The sequence below is a fragment of the Ostrea edulis genome, chromosome 6 (assembly GCF_947568905.1).
Source record: "Ostrea edulis chromosome 6, xbOstEdul1.1, whole genome shotgun sequence".
In the NCBI taxonomy this organism is placed as follows: domain Eukaryota; kingdom Metazoa; phylum Mollusca; class Bivalvia; order Ostreida; family Ostreidae; genus Ostrea; species Ostrea edulis.
This window is the reverse complement of record NC_079169.1, coordinates 82587940-82603971: the sequence shown is the minus strand read 5'-3', so window position 1 is coordinate 82603971 and position 16032 is coordinate 82587940. Positions and strand designations below refer to the sequence as shown.

Sequence of the window (16032 nt, the reverse complement as noted above, 5' to 3'; positions counted from 1 at the left end):
TGGTAATAAACAGAGATTTGACATGAAACATTCATAAAAACTAGAAGCGTGTTTCAGTTAAGAAAAAAAATCTAGATGACAAACGTAATATGAACAAAAAAAATGTGTGCGTGAGGAAGTCGAACCCGGTCGTTTTAAAAATAGAAAACATCTTTATACATGTACATAAGAGTCAACGACCTTATCCACTACACCATGCAGTAGACCATACATCTCTAAGGAAAATTAACATACAGGTGAAGTTGAAAATAATACCAGTGAACTTAGTGAAGTCGTTTCGATTTTTTTAAATTTACAAAAAAATGCCCTCGTGAAACAAAAATTCAAAGCGACAGTTTTTTTTTAGAGGAAAACTCGTAGAACATGTTCATGCTAAATTTATTTTGTTTCACGGAGGTAGTTTTTCTGAAATTCGGGGACATCCCTCCATTTTGACGCTAAAGATCATATAAATCGCTTATTGCTTGATTTAAACTCGAAATATTTTGGCTAATTTTGTCAATACACGTCTTTTAAACTTATTTTCAAAAAATATTATATCAAGACATACGTTCCAATTGGTTTTATCATATATTTGAATAACTTAAAATTTTCGATCTTTCATGCAACACCTTTAGGGAAATTAATATGAGACGTGCAACACCTTCTTTATTAACGTATCCACTAGTTTAAAAGAAAACTTGCCAATATCCTAATTAATAATTACATTTTTCATGTTTCTGTTCTTCGTTACATCTAATAAATTCTGTATTTTGTCATCTGTCAAATCAGTGAGCCTCTCCATTACGTAAACAAAGCAGCAAACCGAGAATCACGTGACTTGCGTAGCCAATAGAAATGGAGTAGACTATTGCCTGGTCAACAGTTCGTAGACTGTTGCCCGGTCAATAGAACACGGGTGTGAGAGTTGATTTAACAGTTAAAATGTTGGTTTTAAATTGTATTAGTTTTATATATGAAAAAATGAAGGTGTATAACAATAGCACGTTAGGAAAGGGAAACTCCAAAATTCAATGTTTTCTTGTCACACTTTTACAGGCCAAAATTTTTTGAAATATTGGTAATATACAGTTATTGTCTGGGTTCAAGGACAACAGCTGTTTTGTTTGACCGGAGAACGGGTCTGTTCGAGGGTAAAACAAAACAGCTGTTGTCCGAGGACCCAGTTAATAACTGTTTTGTTATACACCTTTAATTTTTTAGGTTGTTTTTACTAGGTGCACAATGCCACATGGTTTGTTGACTTTAAACGGGACAGTGTGATTGCGTACATTTATCACTGATTCCACTAGTTTAAAAGAAAACATACCCAATATCCTAATTGATAATGATATTTTTCGTGTTCTGCTCTGCTTTTCATCTAATAAATTCTGTATTTCATCATCAGTCAAATCAGTGAACCTCGCCATTACATAAACAAATCAGCAGACCAAGAATCATGTGACTTGCGGATAACAGCTTTAACACGAATAAAATAAAAATAAGTAAACTTCATCTTATACAATTGATTCTAGAAAATGATGAACAAATATTTTTTTGATGCTTTTGCTGTCCCTACTTGAAGAACTAATATTGAATTTCATCTTCCGTTGCTGTCGCAAAATGTGCATCCGCCATTTCTCTTTATCCAAACGGCACGAAAAGATAACTCGAGTTAGCGCCATATGACGTCATCGGTCAACAGTCTTTTTTAACAGTCGATTTTAACAGTTCCCGGTCCAAGTCGCCGGAACAGTAGAAATGTTGGACTTTTTTTGTAAGGAGTTATATAGGAACTGTTTTATAGGGGTATAACGATTTAGTTTGTTAATTCATCAGATTTTGAAAACATGTCGTGTTTGAATTTGTCAACTGAATTTCAGAAATGAGGGTGTTAAATCCCTAGACGAGAGTTTTTGGGAGACTGCGTTTACTATACACGTACCAGCAGATTCTACCTTACGAGACGGAATTCAAAAGTCCCAGCATACAGTCACAGACAACAGCCAATCAAAAAGAGGCACCCAATCTGTGGACAAGTCATACGGTACAAATGTCCTAGGGTCTTCAAATGAATATTTATTCCAGGAAAAGGTTGAAATGTAGGAGAAAGAAAAACAAGCAAATCACTCACACACGTATACATAAACAAGATTATGCTACTTAAAGTACAATTTTGCAGCTAGGATATTTCCCTTTATACAGTGCAAGTGGTAAATAAAGCATGCACATTGATAGTAAGATTAATAAGATTAGATATTGGTAAATTTTGTTGAGGTCACCCAAAGTCAGTCAATGTAACATGTGACCAGAACATAACAGTCACAACATTTACTCAGAACACATTTCTGTCTGCAACTGACAGCATATTCAGTCTTAAGAAATGTTGCAAAAATCTGTGACAAAATATTTATACTTCAATGAATGTAGCACCTGTGTATTCAGTGCTGATTGAACATGACCTGTATATTCAGTGCCGATTTGTCTCGGACAGAATCAATTGTGTTTAAATGATATATTGTATTATCTGGACCTATGACCAAAAATTGAAAATAAACTGGAGCCAAAATTTCAATTTCATGGATTTCATCATTATACTGATATTTTTAAGTTGATACAATTTATGATGAGTCCATGCTTCAAAAATGATTCAAAATATAAATCATTCCTACATGGATGACTTATCAAGCTGAAGAAAAGCCAAATCAGAATATGCTTTAAGGTCAAAAAAGAAAATATCTCAGGCCTATAATTTCAAATTTTGATGAGGGAGGGAAGTTTCTTCTTCTTTTTTTTTACTTGGCTGTAGCACGAGTCACCTTTGTATATATAGAGTAAACAATAGAATTGTGATTTTATAAAAAAAAAATAGCTTCACATTACTTAATATTAGGGTATACTATTATTCGTAAACACTTGCACATATAAGATGAATATGCATTCAATTATTCCTTGATCACAAATGTACGGGCACTTTCATTAAAACCATCTGAAAGTTTCACATAAAAATATTTAACATATTAAAGAGTTATCTCATTTACATAAATAAACAAAAATTTGAAAAAAAAAATCCATGCAGTACCTTTCAAACGATGCAGTGGTGGCTAAAAAACTATTGATTAATTCTTTTGTCCTACCAGCAAGTGTTTTCTCATTGTATGGTCGCTTTTGCCAGGTAATTGAATCACAAACATTTTAAAATTGCCCTGATTTAAGTATATTGTAACAGCTAATTTTTTTTTACTGTGGAATGTAATTAAATGTAATTTTCACATGTTTATTTATTCATTTTATGTATGCATATATAATTATTTCATCTATGCATTTGTAATTGGCATAGTATACACATACGATCAGAATGTTCATACAAATAATTGTTGTTGTGAATTTCTGTTTTGCAGCATCTTCTCATTGGGCCCCTGAGTTTTTGGAGCCAGTTATTTTAGAGGTCGTATTGGCAGGAAAGTCAATGGAAATGCTGCAAGACCTCGGCAAGCTTGCTGATGTTTGTGGAGGTATGTCATTTAGAGATCAAAATGGGAGGTATCCAACAATTTTAGACCAAATGTGTGAAGGAATTTTGGTTTGAGGATAACTGCAGTTTTTTTTTTACCTGAGAACAAATCTATTGCCCAAAGCCTCAAACCCAGTCAATAATGGTATCCTTGTACTATTGCAGGGGACTATTGTACAATAGGGATTGTGGTGATACTGTCCATATAGATTTATCAGATTGAGACTTTTTGCTAGAAATCCTGATTTTCAGAATTATTCAGAATCTATGACTATGATACTTCCTATGAGCTTTCTTTCGATCAATAAACGTGTAGAAATGCTATATCGTTATAACCAATACCCTGTTAGCATGTTTAGTTTTTACAGGTTTTGTAGATGAATTTAGACGTTTTTTTTTAAATTTTTGTTACCTTGTCCAAATATTGTTACAATGTACTGTAGTATGTTTAGACTTGAAAATTGTATCGAAATTCAATTTTCCAAATAGCTTTATGGGCAACATCAAAAGATCGATGTCGGATGAAAATTTAAATAGAATAATTAGGGGGAGGGGGATAAAATCTCTGGTAAGTTTCTGTCATCCGACATCGATTACACTTTCAGTGGAAAAAGAAAAAAGGCAAGTGACTGTTAAAATCCACATAATATTACATTTTAATGAACATTTAATAGTTTTAATGTACACTTTAATTTGTGAATAGAAAGTAGAAAAGATATACAGTTTTATTTACACTCGTATGTTTTTACTAAATTCTTGTTAATCGATTAGTTTCAACATTCATCATATTTAGTTTTGAGGGGATGGGGTTGGGTGGGTCAGGTGAAAACCATGTGAATTTAGTTTTTTGTCAGACATTGAACTTTTGATCTCACCCCCACAAACAAAGCTTCAGATATCGGAAAATTTGATCGTGAATAATAATAATTTGTGAAATAATAAAACTCTGGCATATCCTTGTTCGGTATAGTAGTCTTTATTAGTTTTTGGGTAGGTGTATACACATCTCTGTTATCGTATATTGTCATTTGATTCTGCAGCTTGTGCTTGTTTTCTGTATAACAGTGACCAGGGAGAAGTCATTGTACAGTAGTCTTTATTAGTATACACATCTCTGTTATCGTATATTGTCATTTGATTCTGCAGCTTGTTTTCTGTATAACAGTGACCAGGGAGAAGTCATTGTACATGTCATTTCTGGAATCCCTCCAAGCACTCCTAGGAACCCGGCCACATGATGATTTTACTGAAGAGTCTCCTCCAGAACTTAGCATGTATCCAGAGCAAATAGACAGGCAAATGAAAATTAAGGGAATTTATGATCCTTTACTGAAAATTAACTTCATGGACGTCTTTCACTCCTGTAATGTCCGACTTCAAGGGCCAATAGATGAGGAAGACCAGGATAGCAAGTGAGCACTAACAAGTTTGAAACATGATTGGTATTGACGTTGTATTGACAAAGAATTTAACATTTTTTAAAGTGTTGACTATATTAAAAGGTACACAACTCTGTAAATTTATCTGAAAACATGCACTTGGATCTTATGAAATCATAATACTTTGAGAGAGGAGTTTGAATCTGTTTTATAGTTCATTATGATTTCATTAAATACCTAACATTACATGATATTAACTATATTATATTGTTTAGTTTTCACTATTTTGTAGAAATAGATGTTTTGTCAGATTGTCTGCTATGTTGCTTTATGTTGATCATAGAATGCTGAATGTGTTGGAGACTGAAAGGTTACATCCCATTAACCTAGTCCTAAGGCAGTGCTTGTACCCCCATATCACTCACAAGTACTCCAGGGTATGTACTCGCCTTGTACAGATCCTCAAGGAGGAGTACCATTTAATGGACTATTTGGCAGCTATGAGGGTAAATATCCAGTGTCATTTTAATCTCGGTGGACATGAAATTAGCAACACCCATATGTAAGAGATGCTAATCATTAGTGTACATTTAGTGATATCTCTTTCAGCATTTCTTTCTGATGGAAGCTGGAGATACAATGTTTGATTTTTACTCTCCAATATTTGATAAGGTAAGAAAGTTTTGTCGTGATCTGTGGAATAGCCGAGTGATGTTTTATTTATAGTGTATGATGTAAACATCTGTGGAATAGCCGAGTGATGTTTTATTTTTAGCGTATGATGTAAACATCTGTGGAATAGCCGAGTGATGTTTTATTTATAGTGTATGATGTAAACATCTGTGGAATAGCCGAGTGATGTTTTATTTTTAGCTTATGATGTAAACATCTGTGGAATAGCCGAGTGATGTTTTATTTATAGTGTATGATGTAAACATCTGTGGAATAGCCGAGTGATGTTTTATTTACAGCGTATGATGTAAACATCTGTGGAATAGCCGAGTGATGTTTTATTTTTAGCTTATGATGTAAACATCTGGTTCTTTTTAGATTCGTCTGAACAGTCACTGGAGAGACATTTCAACAGTGAATTTAATTCTTCAGGAGGCTTTACAGGCACATTATCCAGAGGAAACCAGCAGGTAAGGTGAAGTTTATTGTAAAACATAGCGAGGAAGTTAGTGAATAAAACACAATTCTGAGAACATTGCTTACAATATCTTATCAGGTTGTATGTCAGCCTTGAAGACTTGCCAAAGGATAGACGTCCCATCAATATTACAGACTGCATCGAGCTTCATTTCAAGGTAACTTCCTTTAATTGACAGTCAAGATTCAGTTTTCAGCTCACCTGAGCTGAAAGCTCAAATGAGTATTTCTGATTGAAGTTTGACTGTTGTCTTTAAACTTAACATATGACTGCTTCTCCAGAACCACTGAGTAAAATTTCAACCAAACTACAAAGCATCTTTTAGTAACTTAGGGTATTCAAGATTGTTCAAATCTCTTTAGGTCACCAGAGTAAACTCGGTTAGCCTATTGTGATCGGTCTGTGGTCGTCTGTCAACAATTGAACATTTTTAACTTTTTCTTGATAACTACCATTCCAAATCTTTTCAAATTTGGTATGAAGCATCTTTCAGACAAGGGGAACAAAAATTGTAAATTTCAGGACTCCTGCACCACTGGGGCCTTAGGGACAGGGCAAAAACTGCCAAAAATTGACCAATTTTCAGTCTACAACTGCACATGTGTAAGAAAAACTAAATACATAGCGATGTAGAGCAGGAAGGCCTCTACCAGAATTGTAAATTTCATGATCCCCAGGGTAGGGGTCTGACCTCAGGGCGGGGCCAAACTTAGTACATAGTGTACATGTGTAAAACACTTGGATATTATCTTTAGTACTATTGATACTAAATGGATAATTGGAAGGAGTAGGTAGCAAGGGTGTGAATTTTCCTCTTTTCAGAGGAAATCCTCGGATTTGCTCAATTTTCGAAAAAATGAAACACTCTGGATTTGATATAAAGTGGCAGAAAATGATATTTTTCCAGGTAAGGTGAGGTGTTTTCCTCCCTTTTTGACCAGTTTTCCTATGATCTCTGAGGAATTCAGTCACATCCCTGAGGTAGTCCTTGACCAAAATTTTAAACTTCATAATCCTAGGGAGTAAGGGTTTGGTTTCAGGGTGGTATCAAAATTATTATAATGATTTGAAGGACTTCTTTAAGTTTGCTGATACTGTATAAAATTCTAAATGCATATTTAAGAATTGTACAAAAAAATGATGAATTTCACAATCCAGAGTTTTGACTCTAGGATGGGTCCAAATTACTCATATCGTTTAATGTTTATACAGTGGAACCCCGTTATTACGTTTTCCATTTTGTCACAATAAAATAACATAATACGGGGGTCAACGTAATAAACGTTCCCAGTGAAATCCGTTAAAATATCATTTGGAAACTGTATATCTTCCGTTGATACTCCGTGAAGGTGTGTGTGTGTGAACATATCTCTACTGTTTCTTTGTTTTAAAGACTGTCACTTGATTTATTTACACCTTATCTTAAATGTCCGTAATTCTTCATGTTTTCATCCCTTTTCTTTATTTCTTGTGTAGGATAAATAAGGATGCTTTGATAAGCATTGCAGATCTGCTTTCATTTCCGCCATTTTGTTCAACTTTAACATAATGCGTTTATATAAATTTCTCTCAATAACTTGTTCCGGTTTGTACATAAAAAAAAATAACAAAACATCGTTTTTATTAAGCTGTATCTCTACTACATGATATAAAACACAATTAAAATATCAACAAAACGATGACACAAAACGCACCTGATATCCAACACTTACACACTTTTTTCACCAACGATAAACACGGAGAACAACTCAATCCAGTTTTTAAAAAATGATGATGCACTAATATTAAGACCACATTTATAACACTAAATGATGGCACTAAAATCATGTGCACATCAAAAAAAGATATCAAGGGATTTTAAAATGTTCACTGAGCCTTGCACGAATCGGCCGATAACACTGGGCAGTTTGATCCGCGTATTTATGGATGAAATCTAGCAACACCCAAACTATTATATCAAAATAACTGACAATTGTTTTAATTGAACACTGCCTTTTCTCACCTAACTATGTCCAAGCTGTTACCCAAGCTGTTTCAAATGTGCTACGATAAATTTTGTCCTACATGCTGTCGGTAAATAGAGTTTTAATATCAAAAGCAATCACACGATGCTAAACACGCACATGGTTGAGAAATTATTATTTCTTTAATCATCAAAATATGAAAAATGAAGAAAATTTTATTGGGTACAATTTCTAAATAAATATCATTTAATTGCTTAGCACTGGCTTCAATACAGGGTATTCACCTGTATTGATGTTGCTAGATCTATCAAAGCGTGATCAGTCAAGCATCTCTAATCCCCTCACAGACCAGGAAATTTACAGGGTGACTGGTGTGAATGGTTGATTATCTTGAGAATCACTATTGAATAATTAGAGGTTTAATATGTTTTTGTCAGAATTTTTACAACGTAATACCGAGTCCCAGCATCTTGGGACAACATAATAACGAGGTCTATTTTATATAGGTTTGTTAAGAAATGGTTTTGTGCTTTGAAATTCTAACGTAATATGTGGACTAACGTAATAAAGGGGGAACGTAATAACGGGGTTCCACTGTACATATATTATGTAAAGCCTTTCATCAGCGTATGCACTTTTGAGGGCATTGAAGTTTTAAAAACAGATCTTGTTTTATACTGTTGCTTAATATTAGAATTTAGCTTAGATATTTAGAACAGGAATTTTTTTCTACATTTCTTAGCCCTTGGGAGTAGTGATACTTTTAACTAGTACTCAGGTGACAGATAGGGCCTGTTGGGCCTCTTGTCCAGGTAAGGTCCAAGCAGAAATAATTATATGTTTGATTGATGGTGAGTATACACTACCACAACTCCCAGATATCAAGAGTGGGAAAAAACGCGAAAATATTTTATGGACCAAAATTTCACTTCGGGAAGATCATGAATTTCGATAGATTGAAGTTTAAGACATCTAGAGTAATTTTGTTTAGTTATATAGAGAAAAAAATTAGGTCTGTGATTTCACTTCGAGATCAAGAACTCTGAGAGATTGAAGTTTGAGCCATTGAGAGTCACCTGGAGACAAAAATGAACGTTTTCACTTGTCCGCACTCTGCACTGTTGGCAACAAAGAGCTATTGATACTGGTCAAGAAATGATGTAAAAGATATGAAAAGAGCAAATTTATGGCTTATTGGCTACTTTGATTCTGTTCTGAAAAGAACAAATGATTAAGAGTAATGATTTTGTTTAAAAGCTGTCAGCTGCTTGAAAAAAGATGAACATGATTAAATGAAAATTATTAAAGACGGATCCATGGAATGATATTAAAAAGAAAGTAAAAACACCAATTTTGTTGGTTATTTTATTGCAATTCACCTTTGAATTAGAACGCTTTGGCCGATATAGTATTGCGTTGTGTGACGACACAATTGAATCTGTTTGTAATACAATTGCGAAATGCAACAGAAACTCTCATTGGTCCATATGTATAAGTCCGCCCAAATTCCCTTATATGGGAGTAGTCAGCATTTGAAAACATGATGACCAGATGCTAGATGGAAAAAAAAACTTCAAAGGAAGAAAGAGAAAAAGTTGTATTCTTGTGTTGTTGTCTCATAAATTTAATATTAAAAAAAATTCCTAACATATTTTCCTACCATGCTTGTGTCCAAACATACCTTCAAATATTTATTAAAGCCCCATACGACCCAAAAACTCGATCACAGCTTTTGATGATTTCGTTCGTAGACGTAGCCATGTTAGGTAGCCAGTCAATTCGAATCTCGGTTCATTTCCATATTGGCACAATAGCGTCTAGATGTGTACTAATACCCCACAAATATTTTAGCTAAGTTGTTTAAATAATATACCGCCCCAGTCCTATTGAATGATAATTATTCAAATAGCTAAACTCAGGGCAGTGTGGCTTTCATTAGTCATGAGCGGACGCGCCGGCCAGTCTCCATCTAATGTCTTAATGTAGCATTTTCGTTCATCTAGAGCTTATTTTACTTTACAAAAACTGGTACAAAATGTTTTAATTTCTATTAATTATTCGTGTTGATAATAAATGAAGAGTGAATACATAACTTACAACCGATTTTATGAATAGATACCAATAGCAAGAGTTCGAATTGACCGGCTACCTAACATGGCTACGTCAACAAACGAAATCATTTGAAGCTGCGAGTTTTCGGGTGGTGTGTGGCTTTAATGAATATTTGAAGGTATGTTTAGACACAAGTATATAGTAGGAAAATATGTTAAGATTTTTTTTATATTGAGTTTATGAGACAGCAACACAAGAATACACCGATTTCAGGCCTCAACCGTCCGCAGCTTTTTGTGACCCGTAAATCGAAGGTTTTTATAAGAGGTGGATCTTTTCAGAGAGCTATGTACAGTTCTCCAGCTACACTGAATCCGCTCGAGAAAGTGGGCGGGCTGTAATCGGCCAATGAAAACTCTTGTTGTATTACATCAAACATGTCATTCAAATTGTTCAATCGTCTCATTCAATTGTGTCGTCACACAACGCAATACTACATCGGGTAAAGCGTTCTAATTCAAAGGTGAATTGTGATAATCTTCTCAGTGGAAAAATCCAATGTATTGTGTATTTTAGTATGTAATTGAAAAACTTTGTAAGTACACATCTCTCGGTCACACAGGTTTTAAGTTCTCTCATATCTTGACAACAGATAAAAGGGGAAAACTTTACAGTTTTTAGGCTAATTATGACAAAGCAAGTCCAAGGTCACCACTCCACCGAACAGGTTTTATGTGTCTCCCAAATCTTGTGTAATGAATAACTGAAGAACGCTTCACCTGACAGACTTCAGAGAATTTACATGTTTACTATAAACCGATTGTACAGGTATCTATAGATTACTGAAATCTTATGTAATGAATAACTGAAGAATGCTTCACCTGACAGACTTCAGAGAATTTACATGTTTACTATAAACCGATTGTACAGGTATCTATAGATGGTTTTCATATGACGTATTTTGACCCCGAGTTATTCCCCTTGGCCGCCATCTTGTAAGTCAAACTGGTGGATTTTCCTCTTTGGGCAACCAATTTTAAACATGTAAGGCAGAAATATATGGGGGGAAATATTTGCAATATTGCAATTATGAAGTAAAAGATGCATTAACAATTGTATATTAATAAGAAAAACAGTTTATCTCCACCTCAGTGACCAGAATAACAAGGCTGATTTTGGTTGAATAATGAAGGAATCCGGGCATGTTGACCTACAATATGGCGGCCAATGGGAAATAACTCTTGCTTAATCGCTTCGATGGAAAACCATCTATAGATTACTGAAATCTTGATTTGATAATTTTGTTGCAGGTTCCATGGCCAGTGGATGTTGTCATCAGTTCCAAGTGTCAGGCCATATACAACCAGATCTTCACGTTTCTCCTGCAGGTTAAGCGAGCTAAATACTGTCTGGATGAACTCAGATTCTGTGGTATGTATTTGGAGATGAATGAAGTATAAATGAATCATTTACAACCCATGCATACCTTGACGTTAAGTAGTATCAGTTTTATGGTACACTATGCTGTGGAATTCTCTCCTTGATAACGAGTTAAGGAGGGATACTGTATCACTGCTGTCTGTGAGTTACTTTGTTGACAAAATTTAATGGAAACCTTAGCACTAGGGGGTCATCAAACTTTGTTCCTCATGGTGGGTTATTGAACCCTGTTGACTTTAAAGGTCAGAGTTATTTTATTAATCTATTGAATTTCATGTTGGTCATTTCATTTACATGTAATTTTTGAATTTGATATATGAGTGGACTGCATCATTGCCTTGGGTGCTCGTAATATATTTAAGCATTAGCGCTTCATGAAAAGTATGCTGATGTGAAGCGTTGCAGTTGTATTCTCAAAAATAAAATTCATTTCTTATGTCTACGTTCTGCTTTCGTGTTGGAATGCCGTTAAAATAGACGCGATATATTTATCAAGATTCATACGCACATTGTTCACAACTGCAATGCATTCATGAGAAATTGGCTGTCATTGATATACCGGTAGTAACAGGACTGTATAAAGGTGAGTATGTGTGCAATGCTGAGCTTGTAGACACTCTTCAGGCCACATTTTTCACTTGATTGATTTGATACTTTACATGTAGCTTTGTTATCAAAAGAGGAAAACCCTGTTGATTTTTTGGTCAAGAGGTGAGGGTCACTATGAGATTTGTACACACTCATCGCAAGGGTTATACCTTGCCCTGCAGAGCTTTTGTTACAATTTATAAAGACATCAAAAGCAAAAAGATCGGAAATGATAATTAAATGACTTGTAAAGTCTCCCAAACAAAGTTTGGTGACTTATTGTTTTTGCTCGATTCTTATTCTTCCACTTCTTTCTCGCGCCTAAAACTCTCCGGCACCATTCTCCGTAACCAATTGATGAGAGTAATAGATATTCAAGGATATGATAAGCCAATGTATCTAGATGTGCAGAAATGTTTTTGTTTTCAGATTGAAGGGGGTTAGGGTACATTTTGGGGGGGATCCAATGGGGGTGGGGTTTAACATAGAACTCTATGGGGGGAAAATCACTTCCAAAATTCAACAGATATAACTTGGCAAATATGATAGAGTCCTGGGGTCTTCAGAAATGAATAGAGAATGACAGGGCCTACTAATTAGTATTAAGGTCAAGTGACCCCAGTGACCTTAACCGCTGACCATGGACATAAAAACTGGTATAACTTTAAAACAGGGACTAATAGCGACATGGAATCTTCAGAAATGGCAAAAGGATGACAGGACCTACAAACTAGTATCAAAGTCAAGTGGCTCCAGTGACCTTGACATCTGACCTTAGAACTTAAAATTGGTATTACTTAAGGACCACGTCTGATAGAGATATGGAATCATCAGAAATGATGAAAGGATGATGAGATCCACAAAACAGCATCAAGGTCACATGACTCCAGTTACCGTGACCTCTGACCTTAAACATACAAACTCATTTAATTTTAGAACTGGAATTGATAGAGACATTGAATCTTCAGAAATAACAAGAAGATGATAAGATCTACAAACTAATATCAAGGTAAAGTGACTGCAGTGACCTTGACCTTAGATCATAAACTTGGTATTACTTTAAAAGGACTAGGTCAGATAAAGAGATGGAATCTTCAGAAATAATAAAAGGATGATGGAATCTACAAATCAGTATGAAGGTCAAGTGACTCCAGTGACCCTGACCTCTGACCCTAAACATGAGTCTGGTATAACTTTAGAACTGGGAATGATAGAGACATGGAATCTTCAGAAATTATACAAGGTGTAGTGACCTACAAAGTAGTATCTCCATTGACCTTGACTATAAAAACTTGTATAACTTTAGAACCAAGACTGATAGACATCATCAAAAATGATAAGAGGATGTTGGGACCTACAAACTAGGATCAAGGTCAAGTGACATCAGTTTTACTGAAGGAATAAAGGGAGATTTTTTGAAAAATTTCAAAATCAAAGCCTTCGTGATTTAAATTTTTTAAATGAAGTTCAAATTGGCATGGATTTTGTCAAGGGAGGAAAATAGTAGTACTCAGAAAAAGCCACTTATATACAGCCATTACTTCGTTTGGGAGACTGTATAATCGGTAGATTATAATCATATCTTGTTTATAATGATATATTCTCTATTAAAATTCTATGTTGTAGATTTAGAAAAGGACATTCTCCCACACAATCATTCAGGAACAGAGTTCTCGCGTCACCTGGATGAGGACATGCCAAGAAAGGGACGTACTCATAGAATGCATGTGCTACGGATGAGGTTGACCTACTTTGTCAACAGTCTGCATAACTACATCATGACTCGGGTACTGCTTCAGATTTATTATTCATGGATGACTTTCCTTAACCTTTTTTATAGTAGTACATGTTGTATTTGATGTGTCAGTTTGTCCACAATCTTGTTCATAATATTTTGAACTTTGTGACATATTACATACTTCATATTTGAGGAACTGAAATGTCACCCTTAGTGGAATTCATGGGGGCCAATTTTTGTGGATTGTAGAAATTTTACAGTTTCATTGGGTTGTAATTTTTTAATATGGTTGTGTACATTGAAACGTGTATTTCACTGGGATATGGGTATCTGGAAACAGTACTGATTTTAGAGCTTGAAGAAAAGCAAAATGCATGGTTATGAAGAGCATGGATCCCTCTCCAAAAATTGTGAAATTCATTACCCCTGGGCCAAGGTTCTAAGGTGGGGCTCAAATGGGGTATATAATAAAAATGTATTCTATAGTTAAAAATCTTCTGTAATCTGCATACTTAGTTATTAAAAACATGTACCTGTTTACCAAATTCATGAAATTCCCTACTCAGAGATTTAGGGCAGGACTGGAATTGGTTTATAATTAAAATGCATAAGGACATAGGATCCCAACCACCACCACAACCCCCACCCCCATATTGTTATAGAATTTTGTAAAAGTAAAATTATTATACCCCCCGCAACAAGTTGTGGGGGGGGGGGGGTATACTGGAATCAGGTTGTCCGTCTGTCCGTCCGTCCGTCCGTCTGTAGACGCAATGGTTTCCGGACTCTAAAGCATTATCCTTTCCACCTACCGTCACCATATCATATATATGGACTACCCATGGGATGAAGATGTTCCCTATCGATTTTGGGGTCAAAAGGTCAAAGGTCAAGCGCACTGGACATCGAAGTAGCAATATGGTTTCCGGGCTCTAAAGCGTTATCCTTTCCACCTACAGTCACCATATCATACATATGGACTACCCATGGGATGAAGATGTTCCCTATCGATTTTGGGGTCAAAAGGTCAAAGGTCACGTGCACTGGACATCGAAGTAGCAATATGGTTTCCGGGCTCTAAAGCGTTATCCTTTCCACCTACAGTCACCATATCATACATATGGACTACCCATGGAATGAAGATGTTCCCTATCGATTTTGGGGTCAAAAGGTCAAGTGCACTGGACATCGAAGTAGCAATATGGTTTCCGGGCTCTAAAGCGTTATCCTTTCCACCTACAGTCACCATATCATACATATGGACTACCCATGGGATGAAGATGTTCCCTATTGATTTTGGGGTCAAAAGGTCAAGCGCACTGGACATTGAAGTAGCAATATGGTTTCCGGGCTCTAAAGCGTTATCCTTTCCACCTACAGTCACCATATCATACATATGGACTACCCATGGGATGAAGATGTTCCCTATCGATTTTGGGGTCAAAAGGTCAAAGGTCACGTGCACTGGACATCGAAGTAGCAATATGGTTCGGTTTGTCATGCCATTTGTTTTTTACACTCAGAAAAGAGGTAGTTTATACCTATTGCCAACACCCTTTGGGAGATTGGGGTAAGCGGGGGGTATTCTTAGTGAGCATTGCTTACAGTACCTCTTGTTTGTTTTTGTTTTAATTTTGCTAAAAAATAAAAAAACAAACAAACACATTTTACCACCTTTATTTTAGCATTACTGAAAATCAATGGAAAAGCATTACAGATTCGTTAATTGAAATCCTTCAAAAAGAGTACTGTGAATAGTACATCATATGCCTGTTGGACAGTGATGTCAAAATTTCAGTGCAATATCTATGAGAAAAAAAACCCAGGAAACTATTTGACCTATTAGCCCTTAAGTAAGTCACAGTGCACCAATCAAACTAAAATGCAAACTGTTTTTTTATTGGTGCATTTCACATATTAATGACTGATTTACATTGTTATTTGATCAAATAATAGAAAATCTGTTTTGCTTCCATGCGTTGTGAAACATATTTTGTGCATGGCTATGAAAAACAAGTAGCTATTTACCAAAATTGTAAATTCCCTGCACTTGAGCCAGGGTTTCCGGCTTTAAGGTGTTGCCAAAATGGCATTCGGCAAACTTCGGCACCCTATATCTGGCCTCGGATGTATGATGTTGAGTGATATGTGTATACGCCCAACATTTGTAATATGGTCGTCGATTTACTATGCCAGAAAAACTGCAGCATTCAGAAAGTAGTGATCAA

General features: G+C 35.4%; 1 protein-coding gene and 1 long non-coding RNA gene across 4 annotated transcripts in view; both read left to right on the top strand.

Annotated features, from left to right (window-relative positions):
* LOC125646607 (gamma-tubulin complex component 5-like) overlaps nucleotides 1–16032 on the top strand; it is a 43703-nt gene that overhangs the window by 23149 nt on the left and 4522 nt on the right. For all 3 annotated transcript variants that reach the window (XM_048872997.2, XM_056140990.1, XM_056140991.1), the window contains exons 12-20: nucleotides 1863–2026; nucleotides 3381–3494; nucleotides 4659–4905; nucleotides 5216–5378; nucleotides 5482–5544; nucleotides 5923–6014; nucleotides 6101–6179; nucleotides 11349–11469; nucleotides 13693–13853. In XM_048872997.2, coding sequence (XP_048728954.2) covers nucleotides 1863–2026; nucleotides 3381–3494; nucleotides 4659–4905; nucleotides 5216–5378; nucleotides 5482–5544; nucleotides 5923–6014; nucleotides 6101–6179; nucleotides 11349–11469; nucleotides 13693–13853 — 1204 coding nt within the window. The remainder of the gene's footprint in view (nucleotides 1–1862; nucleotides 2027–3380; nucleotides 3495–4658; nucleotides 4906–5215; nucleotides 5379–5481; nucleotides 5545–5922; nucleotides 6015–6100; nucleotides 6180–11348; nucleotides 11470–13692; nucleotides 13854–16032) is intronic.
* Nucleotides 13893–15465, top strand: LOC130046993 (uncharacterized). Its single transcript, XR_008796084.1, has 2 exons — nucleotides 13893–14685; nucleotides 14976–15465. It is a non-coding gene; the product is annotated as an uncharacterized LOC130046993 (long non-coding RNA).